The sequence below is a fragment of the Bufo gargarizans genome, chromosome 2 (genome assembly GCF_014858855.1).
Source record: "Bufo gargarizans isolate SCDJY-AF-19 chromosome 2, ASM1485885v1, whole genome shotgun sequence".
NCBI lineage: Eukaryota > Metazoa > Chordata > Amphibia > Anura > Bufonidae > Bufo > Bufo gargarizans.
Genome location: NC_058081.1, coordinates 704636348 through 704659722, shown reverse-complemented (window position 1 = coordinate 704659722; position 23375 = coordinate 704636348). Strand labels below are relative to the sequence as shown.

Below are 23375 nucleotides of genomic sequence, written 5' to 3'. Positions count from 1 at the left end.
TGACAATGCCTCCTGCTGCACTGAAGGTCCTTTCTGACAGGACACTTGAAGCGGGGGAGGCCAGAAGTTCTATCGCAAACTGGGATAGCTCAGGCCACAGGTCAAGCCTGCACACCCAGTAGTCAAGGGGTTCATCGCTCCTCAGAGTGTCGATATCTGCAGTTAAGGCGAGGAAGTCTGCTACCTGTCGGTCGAGTTGTTCTCTAAGGCTGGATCCCGAAGGGCTGTGGTGATGTGTAGGACTGAAAAAGCTCTGCATGTCCTCCATCAACAACACATCTGTAAAGCGTCCTGTCCTTGCCGCCGTGGTCGTGGTATGAGGAGGATTACTTTCACCTCTTCCCCAGTTAGATTCTCGTTGTGCTGTGACATCCCCCTTATAAGCTGTGTAAAGCATATTTTTTAGTTTGGTTTTGAACTGCTGCATCCTTTCTGACTTTCGGTAATTTGGTAACATTTCCGCCACTTTCTGCTTATACCGGGGGTCTAGTAGAGTGGCCACCCAGTACAGGTCGTTCTCCTTCATCCTTTTTATATGAGGGTCCCTCAACAGACATGACAGCATGAAAGACCCCATTTGCACAAGGTTGGATGCCGAGCTACTCATTGTAACGCACCTAGTTGATCAGTTAGGATCTCAACTGCGGAAGCAATGGACATCCACTATTATCCCACCACCCTTGTGTTTGGCTGTGGGATTCGCGGTTACTCAGTATGTACCCCAGGCGTCACTCTCAGTCTTAGGCGGAGAGTTTGGGGTAACAAAATCATTTACCGCTATCCATCTAATTAGTTATACTGATGGTAAGGAGGGACTCTCAGAATTACAGGAGTCACGAGTTAGTATAAGCTTGTGCAACGTTCAGAGTTAGCATCTAGTATGCAATAGCTTCAGAGTTAGTATATAGCATGTACTCAGTTTAGTATATAGTATGCCATAGGTTCAAGGTTAGTATATAGCATGTCCTCAGTTTAGTATATAGTATGCCATAGGTTCAGAGTTAGTATAGCATGTCCATAGTTTAGTATACACTATGCAGTAGGTTCAGAGTTAGTATAGCATGTGCACAGTTTGATATATACTATGCAGTAGGTTCAGAGTTAGTATAGCATGTGCACAGTTTGATATATACTATGCAGTAGGTTCAGAGTTTGTATAGCATGTCCACAGTTTGATATATACTATGCAGTAGGTTCAGAGTTAGTATAGCGTGTGCACAGTTTGGTATATACTATGCAGTAGGTTCAGAGTTTGTATAGCATGTCCACAGTTTGATATATACTATGCAGTAGGTTCAGAGTTTGTATAGCATGTCCACAGTTTGGTATATACTATGCAGTAGGTTCAGAGTTTGTATAGCATGTCCACAGTTTGGTATATACTATGCAGTAGGTTCAGAGTTCCAGGACATTAATCAGAGCAGGTAACAGGCATATACTTGCGGTTAGTTGGTCCTGGCTAGAAAGCCAGTGGCAAGAAGGTAGACAGTCCTTCACGATGTAGTTAGGCATCCAGCTTTGGATATGTGGACAGAGTCTTCAGATACCATGGAGCTAGCAGGGTGCGCACTCCATTAGTGGAACACCCTGCTTAGCACCTGTCTTCAATTTAAGGGCTGAATGGTAGGTGGGCGGAGTCACAGAAGGCCCGGCGGCCACTGCGTTCCACGCTGGAGCGCAAGCCAGCGTAACAACACAGGCGGTCGCTGCGTTCCACGCTGGAACGCAAGCCAGCGTATCATCGCAGACGGCCGGTGCGTTCCACGCTGGAGCGCAAGCCAGCGTATCGTCACAGGGAGCCGCTGCGGTCCAGGCTGTATTGTTACACTCATTTCCCGTTCCTCGTCCTCACTGATGTCATTGACGGTCTGTTCTTCCCCCCAGCCACGTACAACACCACGGGTCCCAGATAGGTGACAACAACGAGCACCCTGGGATGCCTGCTGTGGTTGGTCTTCCTCCTCCTCAAAGCCACATTCCTCCTCTGACTCCTCTTCCTCATACTCCTCTTCCAGCGTTGCCGCAGGTCCGGCAAGCGATGATGACAAGGCTATTTCTGGTGGTGATGGTGACCACAACTCTTCCTCTTCCTCTTCACGCTCATTTACAGCCTGATCCAGCACTCTTTGCAGGGCACGCTACAGGAAGAAAACAAATGGGATGAGGTCGCTGATGGTGCCTTCGGTGCGACTGACTAGGTTTGTCACCTCCTCAAAAGGACGCATGAGCCTACAGGCATTGCGCATGAGCGTCCAGTAACGTGGCAAAAAAATTCCCAGCTCCGCAGAGGCTGTCCTAGCACCCCGGTCATACAAATACTCGTTGACAGATTTTTCTTGTTGGAGCAGGCGGTTGAACATTAGGAGTGTTGAATTCCAACGTGTCGGGCTGTCGCAAATCAAGCGCCTCATTGGCATGTTGTTTCGGCGCTGAATGTCTGAAAAGTGCGCCATGGCCGTGTAGGAACGCCTGAAATGGCCACACACCTTCCTGGCCTGCTTGAGGATGTCCTGTAAGCCTGGGTACTTAGACACAAAGCGTTGTACGATGAGATTCAACACATGTGCCATGCACGGCACATGTGACAACTTGCCCAAATTCAATGCCGCCAACAAATTGCTTCCATTGTCACACACCACTTTGCCAATCTCCAGTTTGTGCGGGGTCAGCCACTGATCCACCTGTGCGTTCAGGGTGGACAGAAGTGCTGGTCCGGTGTGGCTCTCTGCTTTCAGGCAAGTCAACCCCAAGACAGCGTGACACTGTCGTATCCGGCATGTGGAATAGCCCCTGGGGAGCTGGGGGGATTCAGTTGATGTGCAGCCAGACGCTGCAGCAGAAGAGGACTCAGCCGAGGAGGTTATGGAAGAGGATAGAGTAGGAGGAGTAGAGGAGGTGGCAGTAGGCCTGCCTGCAAGTCGTGGCGGTGTCACCAACTCTGCTGCAGAGCCACGCATTCCATGCTTGGCAGCCGTCAGCAGGTTGACCCAATGCGCAGTGTAGGTGATATACCTGCCCTGACCGTGCTTTGCAGACCAGGTATCAGTGGTCAGATGGACCCTTGCCCCAACACTGTATGCCAGAGATGCCATGACTTCCTTTTCAATCACTGAGTAGAGGTTTGGGATTGACTTATTTGAAAAAAAAATTTGTCCGGGTACCTTCCACTGTGGTGTCCCAATAGTGGCAAAAAAAAGCTGGAGGGCTAAGAGTTCTGTCAAGCCTGCTGTCAGACGCCGGGCAAGGGGGTGACTCTGTGACATTGGCTTCTTACGCTCAAACATTTGCTTTACAGACACCTGACTGTGGGCAGATGAGATGGAACTGCTGAAGGTGAGAGGCGGAGTGGCGGGTGGTTGAGAGGGGGCAAGGAGGACAGTAGTGGTTGACGTGGCTGAAGATGCTGGACCAGGAGGAGGATGGTGGCTTTGAGTTTGTGTGCTGCTTGTACTCATGTGTTGATCCCATTGGCGTTTGTGATGTGAGATCATGTGCCTTCGCAAAGCAGTTGTACCGAGGTGGGTGTTGGATTTCCCACGACTCAGTTTCTTTTGGCACAGGTTGCAAATGGCATTGCTGTTATCAGAGTCAGACACACCAAAAAAATGCCACACTGCTGAGCTTTGCAATGATGGCACTCTGGTGGTGGCAACAGCATGCGTTGATTAGCGTGCTGTCTGGCTGACCCCGGGTGCTGATACATGCTGTCTGACTGTGCCACTAGCTCCTTGCGACGACCTCCCCCTGCTTCCAACTCGTCTCCTCCTTCTCTCTGTCTCCCCTTCTGAACTTTCCCCCTCTTCTTCTTCTCTTCGAGAAGGCACCCACGTGGCATCCACGGACACATCGTCATCATCAACCACTTCACTTGTATCTGACACCTCAGCAAAGGAAGCAGCAGCGGGTACAACATCATCATCATCATCACACTGTACGTCCATGTGTGTAATGCTGCCTGACTGAGACATATCCCTGTTATCTACATCCTCTGGAAATAATGGTTGCGCATCACTAATTTCATCCAACTGATGTGTAAATAACTCCTCTGAGGGATCAAGTGAAGCGGCTGTGGTGTTAGTGGTGGTGGCGGCGGGCGGGAGAGTGGTAACTTGAGAGCAGGTGACCAAAGCTGAGCTGGAGGAGGATGGTGCGTCAAGGTTCTTAGTGGAAGCTGTTGAAGATTGGGTGTCCTGTGTAAGTCAGTAAACTATTTTCTCTGAATTTTTTGGGTTCAGGGTACGTGGCCTCTGAACACTGGGCATTATTCCAGGGCCAGTGGAAATCACAGCACCACGACCAGGACGGCCCCTGCGGGGTGGCCTGCCTCTGCCTGTCATTTATTTTTAGATAAATGGTACTATGCGTGCAAGGTACTGTGCCACCCTATATAAGTGGTGGGCAGTGGGCACAGTACAGTCTGTGTGGGCCTGACACACACGGGCTTGCAACTGTGATTATATCACAGAAAAATATTAAATGTAATTTTTTTTATCTGCAAGGTATTTGAGTGAGTGACACCCTGTAACGGTATGAGTGGAGGCCTAGCCAGTGGCCACAATACAGTCTGTGTGGGCCTGACACACACGGGCTTGCAAATGTGATTATATCACAGAAAAATATTAAATATAATTTTTTTTGTATCTGCAAGGTATTTGAGTGTGTGACACCCTGTAACGGTATGAGTGGAGGCCTGGCCACTAGCCAGTGGCCACAATACAGTATGTGTGGGCCTAACACACACTGGCTTGCAAATGTGATTATATCACAGAAAAATATTACATAGAATTTTTTTTATCTGCAAAGTATTTGAGTGAGTGACACCCTGTAACGGTATGAGTGGAGGCCTAGCCACTAGCCAGTGGCCACAATACAGTCTGTGTGGGCCTGACACACACAGGCTTGCAAATGTGATTATATCACAGAAAAATATTAAATAGAATTTTTTTATTTGCAAGGTATTTGAGTGAGTGACACCCTGTAACGGTATGAGTGGAGGCCTAGCCACTAGCCAGTGGCCACAATACAGTCTGTGTGGGCCTGACACACACAGGCTTGCAACTGGGATTATATCACAGAAAAATATTAAATATAATATTTTTTTATCTGCAAGGTATTTTCTGTCACACCCTGTATGAATGGTGTGCACACAGTGCTGTCTGTGACTGAGCCTGCAGCCTCTCACACACGGGCAATATTAAAAAAAAAAGCAGACTGATGTACCAGCCCTGAAAAGGGCTTTTTGGGGTGCTGTCAGGACGCTGTCCTTACAGCAGATGAGTCTGTGGACACAGAACAATGCCCTAGCTAACGCTTTCCCTATTGAATCAGCAGCAGCAGCACTCTCCCTCCTCTCTCTGTGAATGCAGCTTCCGAATGAATCTAAAATGGATGCTGTCCTGGAGGTCTGGGAGGGAGGGTCTGCTGCTGATTGGCTGGAATGTGTCTGCTGACTGTGAGGTACAGGGTCAAAGTTTACTCAATGATGATGTATAGGGGGCGGACCGAACATCGCATATGTTCGCCCGCCGCAGCGAACGCGAACAAGCTATGTTCGCCGGCGAATAGTTCGGGACATCACTACTCCTACGCTGATGACACACAAATCTACCTCTCTGGTCCAGACATCACCACCTTACTATCAAGAATCCCACAATACCTATCTTCTATATCATCCTTCTTCGCCTCTCGCTTTCTAAAACGTAACATGGATACATAGAATTCATAATCTTTCCCCATCTTGTTCAACTCCCCCAACAGACCTATCTATCACGATCAATGGCTACACACTCTCCCCAGTCAACAAAGCCCGCTGCCTTGGAGTGACCTTGGATTCTGCCCTTTCCTTCCGACCGCACATCTAAGCCCTTTCCACCACCTGCCGCCTCCAACTCAAAAACATCTCCCGCATCCGCGCTTTCCTTAACTTTGAATCTGCGAAAATGCTTGTACATGCCCTCATCATCTCCCACCTAGACTACTGCAACATTCTCCTCTGTGGCCTTCCATCTAGCACTCTCGCACCCCTCCAATCTATCCTCAACTCTGCTGCCCGACTAATCCACCTCTCACCCTGTTACTCTTCTGCCTCTCCCCTCTGCCAATCCCTTCACTGGCTCCCCTTTGCCCAGAGAATTCACTTCAAAGTACTAACAAATACATACAAGGCCGTCCATAACCTGTCCCCTCCCTACATCTCTGAGCTACTTTCCCGATACACCCCCACACGCACTCTCCGATCCTCACAAGACCTCCTTCTCTCCTCTCCTCTTATCACCTCTTCCCACAATCGCCTCCAAGATTTCTCCCTTGCATCCCCCATACTCTGGAACTTGCTACCCCAACATATCAGACTCTCACCTACAGTGGAATCCTTCAAAAGAAACCTGAAAATAATCTGTCTCTGGCTAAGAAGACAGGAAGACGGAGGGGCGTCCTCTACACTGCATGCCTGCAATAGGTTTCAGAGTGAGGAGGCGTGTCTCTCAGTAATCCAATCTGATTGGCTGGCAGGAAGCTGCGGGCTACAGCAAGTGTGTATGGGAAGTGAGGGAAAGGAGTTTTGGCCTCAGAGAACTGGGGAGCCATCTTGAGAAGGTCCTCATATTGTAAATGTTTAAACAGCCGTAACTAAGGGAAAAACTCAAGGAAAACAGTGGTATGTGAAGAAACTAAAGATTGCTTTATGCATAATGCTGCTGCAGCACTAACATATGCTAAAATTGTTTTTGTTGCTGAAAACATGACGGTTACAAGTCAGTTAGCTTTATCACTTAAAGGGTTTCTACCACTTGCATATCACATATTTGGTGATCAGACACTAGCGATCCGCTAGTGTCTGATGTAGCTTACAAGCTAATTATTACCTTAATCCGTTCGGCCCATACCTCAAAAAAAGCACTTATATCTTTATGCAAATGAGCCTCTAGGTGCTATGCAGGCGTTTTTCCAGCACCTAGAGGCTCCGTCTACCTTGCAGTTTGCCGCCCATCGCCTCGCTCCAGCACGCCCATCTCTTACCGTATTCGATCCTCCCCCTGCTTCAGCCTTCAGAAATCCCGCGCCGTTCGTCGCGGCATTCGGAGGCATTCGGCGCAGGCGCAGTCAATGTCTGACCGCTCCGTGCTCAGACATTTCCACTGCGCCTGCGCAGTGGAAATGTCTGAGCACGGAGCGGTCAGACATTGACTGCGCCTGCGCCGAATGCCGCGACGAACGGCACAGGCGCGAGATTTCGGAAGGCAGAAGCAGGGGGAGGATCGAATAGAGTTGAAGATGGGCGTGCTGGAGCGAGGCGATGGGCGGCAAACTGCAAGGTAGACGGAGCCTCTAGGTGCTGGAAAAACGCCTGCATAGCACCTAGAGGCTCATTTGCATAAATATATAAGTGCTTTTTTTGAGGTATGGGCCGAACGGATTAAGGTAATAATTAGCTTGTAAGCTACATCAGACACTAGCGGATCGCTAGTGTCTGATCACCAAATATGTGATATGCAAGTGGTAGAAACCCTTTAACTTACCAGACAAAGCTGAATCCCCAATAAAATGTTTAAAAATTAAGTAATTCTTGTGTATATCACTTAATGCTACTGATGGGGGTGTACTATGACCTGAGGGGTATGAATTAGCCTAGGCCACTTTAACCCCAGGTATACTCTGGCCTGTTACACCGGCATCCTCATTGGCTGCAGAGGATGCTGGTAAGAACCCTGGAAGCATTCTTTAGCTTTTAGATGCCGTGATCACACTTGATGCAATAATGCTGATCGCGGTCATTGAAACAGCGGAGACTCGCCGGCCATGGCGCCCACTGCACAATCGTACTGACCCATAGAATAAAACACGCTATTTATGCTGAACCGTGAACGCCGATAATTGAAAGTGCAAAGAACAATGGTAGAATTGCTTACCGCCCTCCCCCATCACTGCCTCCCAAAAAGGATAACGAACTGATCGGTGCTGGGACCCCCATCGATCCAGAGAACAGGGTTCCCATTCCCCCATCCCAGTGGTGTGATAAATCGAGCACATATTCCATCATCAGACCCCACCACCCTCTTCCCGGGCACAGCTGCTCGTATCTTTCAACCGTATCAGCAACCTACGGCACTCCACCTGCTGTGAAACTACAACTCCCAGCATGCACACGCACTTGGCTGTTCTTGTAACTCCCATCAAAGTGAAAGGAGGATTCTGGGAGTTGTAGTTTCAGAACAGCTGGAGTGTCAGAGATTGATGATCCCTGTTCTTAGGAATGCACACCATAGTATTTTCAGTCCACGTCCGATCCTCATTTTTTTGCGGTTCACACGCGGAACCATTCATTTCTACAGCGCCTCAAATTTAAAACATGTCCTATTCTTGTCCGTTTTGCGGACAATAATAGGCATTTTGACAATGGGGCTGGCGGAAAGTGCAGCATGCACATGGCAAGTATCCGTATTTTGCAAATCTGCAATTTGCGGATCAAATAACGGATACAGTTGCATGAATTGCCCGTAAAAGTTATTTGGCACGGCCCAGAGAATAAGGATGTTCCCCTAAACACTATTACCAATAAAAACCTTCCACTGGTCCCACAATAAACACATTGCCCCTAAGGGCTCATGCACACCACCGTATGTATTTTGCAGTCCGCACGTGTGCACGTTACAGCTGGCCCCTAATAGAACAGTCCTATCCGTCTCCATAATGCGGACAATAATAGAACATGTTCTAGTTATTGTGGAACGGAAATACAGTCCTACGAAAAAGGAATACACACAGAGTAACTTCCGTTATTTTTGCTGACCCATTGAAATGAATGGTTCCGTATACGGTCCTAAAAAACGGAACAGAAACGGAAAGAAAATAAGTTTGTGTGCATGAGCCCTAATACTACACCACCCTGTCTGACACAACATACACATAACTCCCCTCAGCACAGTTGTACTGAATCTGATTTTCTGATTGGGTGACACTGCTGCCACTCAACCACTAACTGACCAATCACACGACAGATACGTCTATCACCTTGGCAACCCACAGAGGTTATCCAACACACCATCGAGACTAGAACTACAGACAGAGCGGCCTCTAGCGCTATAGAGGACGGGGCTAGAGAGGACGCACGCTCTGTACGCGCCTTCGGGCTTTCAGATGGGACTTTTGTTTTCGTCTCTATGGTTTTTCCAGTCCGCCGCGAGCGGTATGATGGGAATTGGGAGGTGTGTCAAGTAGTCGAAGGAAAATGGCGGCGGCCGTGTTATCCTTGAGACGTAGCGGGTCTTTGCTGAGGACGGTGGGGGCGATACAGGTCAGAGCTGTTATACTGCCTAGTATTGTATACGTTATGTTAATGTGTGTAGGTGGGGGGCTGGGACTGTCGTATAGATACTATAGGTTCTATCGCTTGTTCGTGGTTCTTCTTGTTTCATGGCAGCAGGTGACTCTGTAGGACGCCCATCATCCCTAGGGATGTAGTAGTAGGCAGTGTAGGGGTATGTGGTGGTGCTGACGTGGCTGTCTCCCCCTGGTGGGCTTAGGGATAAATGCTGGGCAGTGTTTACCCCAATAAGTGGCTGCAATCAAACTCTGTGGAGCCTCCTAGTGGCCAGGTGGCTGTGGGTGGTCAGCTGAGCCCCCCTTACCCCTCCCCCACACCTTTAGTAGGGGGACACTTCACCCCCCCATACCACCTGGACAATAGGGCCAAGGAATGTGCATCTGCCTGCAGACCTCATCACTGACCCTGGGTCCCCGGGATGGTTATGGCTGTACAAATGGATGGCTAGAAGTTATGTAAGGGGACCCGATCATCTGCCACAGGTCCTATGCCCAACCGAAGGGTTAAAGGAGCATTCCAGTCCATAGGATTGGGGATAACTAGCTGATCGCTGGGGTCCTATCCCTTTCATTTCAGGGGTTACAGGGCCCTTGTGATTGGTGGGGGTACCAGTCGTAGGACCCCCAGCGATCAGCTAGTTATGGCTGTGGATAGGGGATAACTTAATATAACCGGAATACCCCTTTGTCACATTGATGGCATATCGCTAGGATATGCTGTCGGTGTCAGGCAGGTGCAGGTCCAACCTCTGAGACCTGCTCCTATCTCCAGAAGTGAATGGAGAACAGCCGGGCGTGTGCAGACACTATGGGAGTTGTGAAAACAGCCAAGTGCAGGCTCAGCCATTTCCGTCAGTCCCCTAGCAGTAAATGGAGAAGTGGCCGCTCGTGCACTGTGCCTTCTCCATTCACCGCTATGGGACTTGTCAATGTACATGAGCATGCTCGGCCGAAGCTCGCTTTGCTCGACGCTACTACCAACTTTTGAAAAGCCCAAAGAGGGGCACTATCAGAACACCACCCAACTTTTTGGCTAAAGAGAAACATTTTGTAAAAGATCCAATCACTGGCTGAGGCGGGTCATAGCTAATGATTGGCTGAGGAGCGTTCCCCGCCATTTTCTGTCAGGTCAGGTCAGTACAGTAGGAAGAAGTGGTTTGCATCAGGGACCTGTTACTGTCCTAACTGCAGAACTGGAGAACCAGTAAGGTAGTATAACTTCTGCTATATTATTACAGAATGTGCAGCCCCAGTGCTGGAATACCCCCTCAAATAGCACCAACATCATCTAATATAGACATTTTAGGGTCCAAATTTGTATTGATTAAAAAATAATAAATATATAAAGTTGAGGTGAAATCTACCGGTAGGAACCAGACAGATGGTTTCTGGATCAGTTTAGTGAGTTTATTATTGTATATTTATTACCCAGGTCAAAAAGGGACATTTAGGTCCCTTTCACACAAGCGAGTTTTCCGCGCAGGTGCAATGCGTGACGTGAACGCATAGCACCCACACTGAATCCTCATTTCAATAGGGCTGTGCACATGAGCGTTTTTTCCCAAGCGTCAGTTCTGCTTTGCGTGAAAATCGCAGCATGTTCTATATTCAGCGTTTTTCACGCAGCCCTGGCCCCATAGAAGTGAATGGGGCTGCGTGAAAAACGCATTGCATCCGCAAGCAACTGCAGGTCCGATGCGTTTTTCACTGATGGTTGCTAAGAGATGTTGTTTGTAAACCTTCAGTTTTTTATCACGCGCGTGAAAAACGCATCAAAACGCATTGCACCCGCACGGAAAAAACTGAACAACTAAACGCAATCGCAGACAAAACTGACTGAACTTGCTTGCAAAATAGTGCGAGTTTCACTGAATGCACCCTGAACGCATCTGGCTCCAATCCGGAACGCCCGTGTGAAAGGGGCCTTAAGAAACAGAGGGACTTGGTGGTACTATCGAATACTTAGGCTACTTTCACACTAGCGTTAATATTTTACGGTATTGAGATCCATCATAGGGTCTCAATACCAGGGGAAAAAAACGCTTCCGTTTTGTCCTCATTCATTGTCAATGGGGACAAAACTTAACTGAACAGAACGGAGCGCTCCAGAATGCGTTCCGTTCTCATACCAGAGAGCAGAGTGCAGAGGTTTTCTTTCCGTCCTGGGATGCGGAGCAAGACGGATGACCCCCAATGCAGGTCAATGAGGATGGATCCGTTTTCGCTGACACAATAGAAAACAGGTCCGCCCCCCATTGACTTTCAGTAGAGTTTATAACGGCACCGTCTTGGCAATGTTATAGATAATACAACAGGATCCGCTCATAATGGATGCAGACGGTTGTATTATTAGTAACGGAAGCGTTTTTGCTGAACCCTGCCGGATCCAGTAACAACGCTAGTGTGAAAGTAGCCTAAATTGTATTTTCAAGTCAGGAACTTTGAAAAGCTGAGTAGGATCATGCTCACAACTGTGATCGGCCCAGGAAACATGGTCGGTGTGTCGGCAACGGCTCCCCTGACCCGAACTGACTACATCTTAGTAATTATGATAGTCACTTCATATGTGACCGTGGTGTTATTGCAGTGTAGTCACTAGGGATCAACCGATTATTGGCGTTACCGATATTATCGGCAAATATTCATGATTTTCAAAGTTATCGGCATCTAACCATGCCGATAATGCGTCCAGCGCGCTATCACAGAACATGGCACGCTGCTGTCAAAGCGTCATGTTCCCTCAGCAGCACAGGGGAGAAGTAGTCACTCCCTCCCCCTGTGCTGCCGCCAATGAGGAGGGAGGGGCGGGCGCACTGCGCCACCAATGATTAACGTCTAATACAGGAGGCGGTGCCCAGCCTCTATGACAAGAAGCTGGCAGTGTAATGGCGGGGCTCCGATCAGTTACCATGGCAGCCAGGACGCTACTGAAGCCCTGGCTGCCATAGTCGGCTCCATAATGCTGTGTGCACAGGGCAGCAGGGACAGTGTGAGGTCCTATTCATCCTGATAGAGATCTATTAGGGTGACTAGGACTTGGGATGAAAAGAACCCAGGTTCTAGCCCCTAAGGGGGGGAAGTAGTTATTAAATCCACCCCCTTTCCCAATTTTACATATAAAATATATAAACAATAAATACCGTAAAACCTATTACATAACGCCACATTTGAAAAGTCCAAACTATTAAAATATAAAATACAAATATCCTATGTGGTGAACGCCGGAACAGAAATGTATTTATACATTTTTTCCAAAAATGAAAATGTGCAGATATCGGTTAAGTTATCGGCTCTAAAATCATGTGATCATGTTATGTGGGTCGTGTGATGTCTGTACAGTAGCCCCACCATCAGATATGAACTGACTGTATTGTAAATGACTATGATGCAGTCAGTTCGGGTCAGGGAAGCCGCTGCCAATTCACGGGCCGCGTTTTCTGGTCCAGTCACCATCGTGTGCATAATCCCAGTGACAAGAAAGCTGGGTAACAAACTATGTGGAGCTGTAATAGCGACTACTAAATACTAAGGCCCCGATTTATCAAGACAGTTTTGTGCTATAGTGATGGGCCCTGCGCTTCTGGAGCAGGTATTAAATTCATGAGGCGCAGGCCTCCTCCTCCAGGAGTCCGGACGCCATTTCAGTAATTTACACCAGCTTCTTGCATAAATGATCAATGTGCTGGGGGCGATGGTCTCGCCCACACACCTTCCCCGCCATGTTCTATTTTTGGAAAATAGAAAGGGCGGTGTAAAAATCTAGTTGCAATGGCATTTAAAACATCAAAAAAGTCACATAACCGTGTTTAGCGTTTTTTTGCAAAGTCCATGGTGTAAGGTGATTGTAAGCCCCCCCAGACGACCGTATAAATTAGTCTGCGTCCGTTGCAGAACCATTCATTTCAATCGGGCCGTAAGATGCGGACAGAAAACAGTGTGCTGTCTGCATCCGTAGTTCAGTTTCGCAGCCCCACAAAAAAGATAGAGCATGTCCTATTCTTGGCCGCAATTGTGGACAATAATAGGCATTTCTATAATAGACTACCTGTTCCATTCTGCAAGTTGTACGCACACAGGCAGCTGCCGTCTTTTGCAGACCGCAAAATACAGACTGGTCATCTGAATGAGCCCCAAGTCTATCTAAATAAATCCTTCCTTTTACTTTCAAGTAGTGCCTTAACTAGGCAGATTTGGCTTTCTGGCAGCTGGGAAAGTTGGGTTACTTGTACAACCTAAGGCCTCATGTATGTGGCCGTATTGCGGCCCGCAAACAGCGGGTCCGCAATATGCGGGCACTGGCCATGTGCTCCCCGCATCATGGATGAAGACCCAATCACGTGAATGGGTCCGCAATCCGGAGCTGCGGTGCAGAACAGAGGCACGGAACCCGACGGAAGCACTACGGAGCGCTCCCATGGTGTTTCTGTCCATGCTGGTGTGGATGGATCATGGACCCATTCGTGCTGAATGGGTCTCGAACCGTCCCGGTCGCTGCACGCAGTGCACGGACGTTGCCTGTTTATTGGGGACCGCAAATTGCGGTCTCTAATGTATGGAACAGACGTGTACAAGAGGCCTCAGGACGTGTACAGCTCTGCAGGGCGTAATCCAGCTTTCCAGCGCTGATTGATGCTAAATTGGCCTGGACAGTGAGAAATCCCTGCTGCTTATATAGGCAGACTTGGCACTCGTGCACCTGGGAAAGCTGGGTAGTAGTCTGTCGTGTCGGGGCCCTGGTACTATATGGTAAACCTGCAGACACAGGGGGAGATTTTGTAAGAATTGTCCATTAAAGTGAATGGGTCATTAAGCCCCGCCTCTTTCCTGAACAATCCGGTGTGAGCCCCAGGCAGAAACATTTCACCTACATCAGGGGTCAGTAACCTTCGGCACTAGCTGTTGTGAAACTACAACTCCCAGCATGTGCCATTCCCTACTGCAGGAGTTTCTAGAACAGCTGAGCAGGTATGCATGCTGGGAGATGTAGTTTCAGAACTGCTGGAGGGCAGGAGGTTACTGACCCCTGACCTGCCCTGATGCATTGTAAATGAAAAGGACCAGAGAGACTTGTGTTTCAGCGTTAGGCTGGGTTCACATCTCGTTTTTCCTGTCCGTGTACAAAAAACGTATACGTTAAACAGATGCCTCAGACTGATACCATTTAATTGTAAAAAAAAATGTAAAAAAAAAAAAGAAAAAAAAGTATACTGTACTGCACATGGAAGGTCATGCACCCAAAAGGCAGTGCCTACATATAACTACTAGCATTGTAACGCCACACAATCCTCCAGAAGTGCATCAATAGAACCAAGGTCCATTAGACAATGTCCAATGCAGTAATAAAACTGCAAAAGTGCAAAATGCAAAGTGGATAAAACAACAAAGTATATAGTACCAACCGCGAGATGGTGCAGTCATTGGAGGCTGAAAAAGCTGATGGGTGGGGATGCCGGGACTTGGACCCCTGCGGATGTGATAATGATGACCTATCCCGAGGATACGTCATCATTATCATTTCCTGGATAACCTGGATATAAATCAACATTGGCCATGAGGACACCATGATGCAGTCACCTCAGGTCAGGGACGCGCTACAGTTGGTTCAGGAGACACGGGCCATGTTTCCTGGATTGAGCACGGTCGTGTAAATCAGCACGAAGACCCTTTTACACAGGCCAAGGAGCAATTACTAGGTGCAACACTGGTCAAAGAAAAAAAATCACATTGGGCACATTCACACAACCGTATAATTCTGCTCACATCCGTCCCACAATTCTGTGGCTCAGATGCAGACCCACTCACTTCAATGGGGCCACAAAAAATGCGGACGGCAATCCATGTGCGGATCTGCTCCCTGGGCCTCGCAAAAAAAAACAAAGCACACGGAGTTCATTTTGTTTCTTAAAGGAGTTGTCCATGTTATTTCTTTAATCTTTATATTTTTTAAACTGCCTGTGGAAATACATTGACACACTCCCTACATCTTGGAGAGAGGACGTAGTGGCGACGCTGGATCAGAGGGGACTGGGAAGGGGAGTAGAAGTACTTTTATTATTCTGACAGTTTCTACAAATAAAAAAAGAACATGGACTACCCCTTCAAGCTACACTGTCATGGATATTGATAACATTTTGGGGTTCCATCCATGTGTGCACTGTGCATTGAAACTGTATATTGGGGGTCATTCTCTAGACACTGTACAGTCCTATATGGTTGCATATTGGGAGTCATCGTATGTATACATTGTGCAGTCTTGGGTGATATCGATTTAAATATCAGAGGGGGCACTGTATATATGCCCACTCAGTATCTTCTGTCTTTCTGATATTTGCAGGTTTCCAGAGGAGCTCAGACCGCCGCTGCACCTGCCTCTCAAGCTGCAGCCCGCATAAAGAAATTTGCAATCTACAGATGGGACCCTGACAAGCCCGGGGATAAGCCCCGCATGCAGACCTATGAGGTCGACTTGAATGCGTGAGTTCCCAAATCCAAGAAAAGCCCAGAGAGCTCTGTCCTGACTGCTGCTTGTATAGGAGATAATTATTGCAGGACTCGGGTCTCGTGTACAGGAGGCTGTAGAGTGTGTGCATGCCTTAATGGGTAGTGTGGCACCCCCCACCTTTGGCAGACCTGTGAATGGACTCCTGCTTCCCAGTGCTGGCTCGTCTTTCCGGCCTCTGCTTCTTCACTCGCATCACAGGATGTGAACTTCTATTATGCAGCCAATCGCTGGTCGGAGCAGTGACCTGCTCTCCTTGCGTTGCGTGACCATTTCGCCAAGTCACTGCTGTGGCCAGCGATTGGCTGCAGTGGCATCAAACCGGTGGTTTACATCCTGAGAGCAGAGCGAGGAAGCAGGTAAATATGCTTCCCTTTGCTGGTCTGCCAAAAAAGGTGGGGGGGGGGGGTCAGTTTGCAAAGATGCATAACCCCTTTAATGAGTCTGTGCCAGTTCAGTTATTCTCACCAGTCTGCGCCATTTGTTTCCTTTAGCTGTGGCGCCATGGTTCTCGATGCGCTCATTAAGATTAAGAATGAGATGGACCCCACCTTGACCTTCCGCAGATCATGTCGAGAGGGTGAGTGCGCTCCTGTTCACTTAGCATTGCCGAATGCAGTTCTTTTTGCCTCTCTACTTATCTCTGGCGTTCTGCTTCTATTCTCCAGGTATCTGTGGTTCCTGTGCCATGAATATTAATGGTGGTAATACACTCGCATGCACCTTGAAGATTGACACTAATCTGAGTAAAGTCATGAAAATCTACCCCCTCCCTCATATGTATGTTGTGAAGGATCTGGTGCCTGTAAGTCCTGAAACTATGACACCAAGTTAATTGACTTTAACACTTTTATGGAGGAAGAATGCAGTACCCACCCTGCCCATGTAGAGGGCACTCTTTTCTCACTATTAATATGCAGCGACTGCACAGGTGTGGCCTGTTATCAACAGGCATCTGGGCCTGACTCCAGCCAATTCTCAGGATCAGTGAGATTCCTGTGGCCAAACCTCCTGTCAACTTGTTAAAAACCTCTAACTTTGTCCTCACTGTGACCATAGAATTTTTCTTGTCTTCTGAAGGATCTCAGTAACTTCTACGCTCAGTATAAAACCATACAGCCCTATCTAAAGAAGAAGGATGAATCCAAACAAGGGAAGGAGCAATATATTCAGTCCATTGAGGACCGAGATAAGCTGGTGAGTCAAAGGGTGATGTGAGCCCATACCTGGACTGTAAATTATTAATGAATAATAGAAGTACCAGTAGTTTTATACCTGTAACCTAATAATATAGGCTTAATGCATGTGCTCTGAACACCATATTCAAATTTTTCTAAATTGGCTAAACATCCTGTATTATACTCCAGAGCTGCACTCACTATTCTTCTGGTGGAGTCACTGTGTACATACATTACTTTTCCTGTACTGATCCACAGTATTCTGCTGGTTATTATTAAGCGGGGGCCTAATACATCTTCTCTCCAATATGGCAGACCTATGATGTACTGTAAGAGCTGCAGGTGGGGTCCAGGAATGACACATCTGCCTTCAGCTTGCACATTTTAATTTATTTATTTATTACAATAAACCGATTAAGCAGTGAATGACACCCGTCCTTCCCTTTTTGTCTATGCAGGACGGGCTCTACGAGTGCATCCTCTGTGCTTGTTGTAGCACAGCTTGTCCCAGTTATTGGTGGAACGCGGACAAGTACCTGGGCCCGGCAGTCCTCATGCAGGTAATGTGCTCTCTATAGGAGTAGGGTTTCCAGACTTCTGGCCAGCTCTTTCCTACATTCAGTATCAGAAGCCAGTCCTGAGATTTAGACTAGAGGTAGAGTCCCCTTCAGTTGGGACGTATTCACACACAGGTGGCTCTTTGACATTTCTGCGGCTGAAAAATCCATTCCTCTGAATAGCGCTTTTGTTCTGGATTTCAGGCTTATCGTTGGATGATCGACTCCAGAGATGATTACACAGAAGAACGGTTAGCCCAACTGCAGGATCCATTCTCCCTCTACCGCTGCCACACAATCATGAACTGCACAAGGACGTGTCCCAAGGTAAGAGATAAGTCTGAACGCACTCCAACGGGAAGCTGTCTGGCCATAGATGACTACTTGTACTCAGATACTCAGATGTCCCATTCTGATGCATCTTAACAGTTAAACTGCAATATGGAGACCGAAAAAGTAACTGGAGTTTTACTCCACGTAGCTTGGGTTCAGAGGTCTCTGGCCGAAACGAGACCCTGACCGTACACAAAGCGGCCAATTTCCATGGGAGTGTTTTGATTCTCCACCCTATAGAAGATGTTCAGGAAAGAAGGATCGGGCAGTTTGATTTCAATATGCTTGATCCTAATACACCAGCACCAGAAATGTAACATTGGACAGGAGCAGAAAGCTTCTTCCATTGTGTAGTGACCGTAACAGTGTACTGCAGCTCAGTTTTTATTGAAGTGAACTGCAGGATGCTGATATAGTGGACCAAGCCTTCTGTGTCCAGCTCCATCCATTATTATATTTGTGGTACTGGCGACTGATGCAAAAAGCTCATCGGTGGGGTTGTCAGACCCACACGGATATCATATTGATAACCAGAGGATAGGACATCAAGATTTAAAAGTGAAAATTTGTTTGTTTTAACTAATGATCTATCCTCTGGATAGATCATCAGTATCTGATCAGCTGTTTGAGAAGGCAGCGGCGCTCCAGCAGCGCCGCGGCCTTCTCACTGTTTACCGCAGGGCCAGTGACGTCACGACTTGCATCAACTGTCCTGGGCGGGGCTAAGCTCCATTCAAGTGAACAGAGCTTAGCCCCGCCCAGGCCAGTTGATACTAGTCATGACGTGACTGGGCCAGCGGTAAACAGTGAGAAGGCCGTGGCGCTGCTGCCTTCTCAAACAGCTGATCGGCGGGGGTCCCAGGTGTCGGACCCCCGCCGGTCAGATGCTGATCTATCCAGAGGATAGATCATCAGTTAAAACAAGATTATATAATAGTTATAATACTGGGGGGGCGCGCCACTAATGATGATACTTTATAATGATCTATTATAAGTAGCCACTCCGCACCTGAGGGGTTAATCGCGGCGGATCACAGCGCGCAGTCATAGAGGCCGGGTATGGGATATGGCCGGCACCCGCAGCCTGCGTTTGTGTATTCAGGCATCAACTATATTCATTGGTGGCACAGTGGCCTCAGCCCCTTCCCTCCTATCAGTCCATTGGTGGCAGCAGCGGTACAGGGGGAGGGACCCCCTCCTTCTCCCCTGTGCTGCTGAGGAGAACATGGCACACGCTGAGAGCAGCGCGTCCCATGTCAGTTCCTCGTGTGTGAAAGTCAGAGCAGTGGAGGGTCTAGGCGCAAATGGCAACAAGACTACAAAGTCTTGTCGCCATTTTGCAATTCTAAGTCGCATTGGCGACCATTTTGGTCGCCATCTGGAGCCCTGCTATGCCTTAAATACAGTATTGCAATTGCTAATGCCTCTTTAAATTTTATTTTTGGCCATTAACGTTGGTTCAGTCTGATAATGTGGCCCCTACCCAGAAAACGTGCACCCCTGGATTATATAGTTGGCACATAGACATGCAAATTCAGGATTGTCAATAGTTTTTTTTCTCTTTAAACCTTTTCTTTATTTTTTTTCCATTTTCAAAAAAATGCTTTCTTTACATATTGGTATTTTCCTTCCATCATTCAAACAAGAAATGGAAACGACATTTGAGTACATCAAATAAAGAAATTCCCTGAAAAACAGCCTACCCTCCCGCCCCTTACATCCTAAAACTTATTTTTCAGCTCTACCTCTCCTTGCTTCATGATCTATTATAAGTAGCCATTCCAGTTTATTCTGAATGGTATTTTTAGATTTGTCATCCAAGCCCACTACATTTTGAACTACAAACCTTTAATCTCCCCAAGTTATCCTTCAGATCCTCCAGCAGGTACCAAGCCGCTAGTTTAAAAGGTCCCATCACCCTCGAGTATTCTGACCGTGGTATGTATTCTAGAATAAACTCCTTCCAAGTGTGGTATACATTTTCACCCAATATTTATTTCTGTTGGAGTGATTCAAGCCATTCCAGGTGAAAGATATGTCTGAGTTATTGATCACCATATCCACGGCCGGAACCTCCAGAGTTTCAGGAGACATCTCTTTGTGACCATCAGCAACTTGTGACCCACTGGAGGAAGGATCTTTGCACTCTCACCCTCATCCTCTTGTTCATCCTGACCTCTGTCTATATGCAGAACTAGAGACTGTGATATCTCTTTGATACCTACTAATCTTATGCAATATTTGTCCCACTTGCGGCTAAAATACCTCAAGTTTCGGGCAGCTCCATAATCCGTGATATAAGTGTGTTTTTGGCATTGAGCATTTGGGACATGCTGTAAATCTCTCTGGTTTCCCTGGTGTCTTAGGGAGATCAAATCCATTTATTGCATGATGCAATATTTTTATGTGGGTTTCCCTCCATTGCTCATTTATTACTGCATTATATAGTGCTGCTAGTCCTTTACGAGCAAGCATTGTGCCCTCTTCTATCCTCAGTAGTGTCAATAGGTTTAGCGCATGCACAGGGCGGATTAAAACTAGGGCAAGGGACGAACCTAAGCATAAGACAAAAAGTACTGTGCAGTCCAAATACATGGTGAACACGTACTTACGGAGTATCCTCATAGGTAAATGGTGTCTATACAGAACAACTGATAAAACCCTATAGAGACATCCTCACATAATGCCTTTACCAATAAAGACATTTCCAACGAAATAGACAATGTACACCACGAATAATAAAGTACAATACTATGAATGATTGAAAGACTAGAAACTTCCTTGGGGTCTGCGCCTAAGGCCTCATGCACACGACAGTAGTTTTTATCGGGCCACAAAATGTGGTTCCGTGATCAGTGTCCATTTTTGTTCCCGTGTGTCTTCCTTTATTTTTGGAGGATCACCAGACATGAAGGAAAGTAAAAAAAAGTCTAAGTCAAGTTTGCCATGCAAATGATAGGAAAAAAACAGACGCGGATGACAATCTTGTGTGCCTCCGTGTTTTTTCACAGACACATTGACTTGAATGGGTCCGCGAACCGTTTTCCGTGAAAAAAAAATAGGACAGGTTATATTTTTTTTGATGGACTGGAATCACGGACGCGGATGACAAACGGTGCATTAGCCGAGTTTTCAACGGACCCATTGAAAGTCAATGGGTCCGCATAAAATCACGAAAAACGGAACAACGGACACGGAATGAAACAACGGTCGTGCGCGTGAGGCCTAACTCTGACAGCCGGGCTCCCCATAGAGAAGCATTTTCTTATTAGAAAAAATAATTGATTGCGTCCTTAACATGGAAGACGTTAGAATAAGCAGCCCTCATGTATGACGGAATCCTAAAACCTGCAAGAAAATTTAGACTAGCACATCCAAAGTCACAGATGCACATCCATAAAGCCAGCATACAAGCAACAAGCAGAATATTGTTTGCGTGTCTATCAGCGTGCTGCCATAGGTCCATATAACCGATCCGTCACGTAATTTTATTTTATTATTTTTTTCCCTGCATCTGGGAAATAATACTGATAACCTGTCCTCCAGGATAGGTCATCATTGTCCCATCAGCAGAGGTCTCAGTCCCGGCACCCCTACGATCAGCTGTTTCGGGAATCCGGTGAGTGCAGCGGCGGCGGACTCCCGGGCTCTTGCCAAGCACCCCCCCCCCCGTTCATGATATAATGGCTGTGCTTGGTATTCCAGCTCAGTCCCATTGACTTGAATGGGGCTGAGCTGCAAATAGGACACTTAACCGATGTATAGTGATGTCACATGGCCTAGAAAGAGGCCGCGGCTTTCATGGAGCGCCCGGTCTCTTCTAACAGCTGATCGGCTCTGATACTGATGACCTATACAGAGGATAGGTCATTCATATTAATTCCCGGATGACCCCTTTAACGTAATAAATACCAGAGTGTGTTGGTGTTCTTAAAGGGGTATTCCAATTGTACCACGTTATCTTCAATCCAGGTATAGGGGATGACTATTAGAACCATGGGGACCCCTAGCAGTCACTGCAATGTGAACAGTATGACACTACATAGGAGCCGTATTTTGCGCTCACAGATCCCTCCTCTGTCTTGTACTGTATATGTCATGTCTAACACCATCTGTCTTGGCTTCTTTTAGGGCTTAAATCCTGGGAAGGCAATTGCTGAGATTAAGAAAATGATGGCAACTTACAAGGAGAATGCAGTCAGGGCATAACATCGCAGAGCCCCCTCAATCATCGCACCTTTACGCACAACGGCCCAGTCCCAGAGTTCCCAGTTAGCGCCGCTCCTGGGCTCCACCCATTGCGCTGCTGGGAGTCTGCAGGGCTTTTCTGCTGCTTCTTAATGTGTTACGCTTTAGCAAAGTGAAGTAAACGACTAAATTTTACACTTCTGTTCACGCATCTGATTTTTAAAGATTGGGGTCTCTGGATTTCTACAGAGTGAATGCAGGTAACAAACACGGAGAGCCTGAAGAAATCTTAATGTACAGAATAAGATGGCATACGCTGCTGCATATTCTCAGACCAGTGTTGACGGATCTGTCATTACTACATTGGTGGGTGTCCCTATAACCTTCTGTTGCAATACATCCCTCAGCTGTGCGGGGAGGGCAGCATGGGCAGACAGCTCCAGCATCCATCTAACTGGCTGAAACCAATCCACCATGGGCGCGAGGAACCCAGATCTACAATGAAGCTGCTGTGCTATGACATGTCCTGGAGCGAGAACCCCTCCCCCCACCCAACAGCCTGCTGTATGACTTCAAAGAAAATAAATACATTCATTTTAGTTTAACCATAAAATGTCTGCTATAGAGTGCTGCCTCTCGCCAGGGTGCAACTGGTATCAGTCGGCTATAATCGCTGCAGGAAAAGCTGGGAATTATGGTAAGGTCGAGCTGCAGAATCTGTGTCGGACCATGCTGCTTTTAGTTCATATTTTGCCCTTTGCCAAGGGTGAAATCTGCAACAAATTTCCGTGCTGCAGATTTAAAGTCCGTGCTTTAGGTTGCGTGCGCATTCCTCTTCTCAGCAGGTGGATCATTTTTTAAGATCTAATCCATTTCACCATCTCAGAATCCACATGTGTAGTGTACATATTTTGATGTGGATTTGCCCCTGCAATGAAAATCCACACCGCAGATCAAATGACGTGCATAACTTATTTTTGTGTTCCTTTTTTTTTTTCTTCTTACATTATGCCTTGTATTTGTCCATGCATAATAAACAGCACCCTTAGGCCAGTTTCAGATGAGTGTGTTCAATCCAGGCAATAGGCAAATAACGCCATATCAGCATGGCTTTGTGAGGGATCGTTAATCTCAAACTAATTTAATCAGTTTCTATGAGGAGGTAAGTTCTAGACTTGACAGCGGCGAATCAATGGATGTCGTGTATCTGGACTTCCCCTAAGCATTTGACACTGTACCGCATAAAAGGTTAGTATATAAAATGAGAATGCTCGGACTGGGCGAAAACGTCTGTATGTG

At 47.3% G+C, this 23375-nt stretch overlaps 1 protein-coding gene across 1 annotated transcript; it reads left to right on the top strand.

The window, feature by feature from the left end:
- The first annotated feature begins 9136 nt into the window (after positions 1-9136).
- Positions 9137-22271, top strand: SDHB (succinate dehydrogenase complex iron sulfur subunit B). Its single transcript, XM_044282511.1, has 8 exons — positions 9137-9292; positions 15656-15795; positions 16315-16400; positions 16489-16625; positions 16901-17017; positions 17457-17558; positions 17760-17882; positions 22020-22271. The coding sequence occupies exons 1-8, from the start codon at positions 9227-9229 to the stop codon at positions 22095-22097; spliced, it is 849 nt and encodes a 282-aa protein (XP_044138446.1). The 5' UTR covers positions 9137-9226; the 3' UTR covers positions 22098-22271.
- Positions 22272-23375: the final 1104 nt, after the last annotated feature.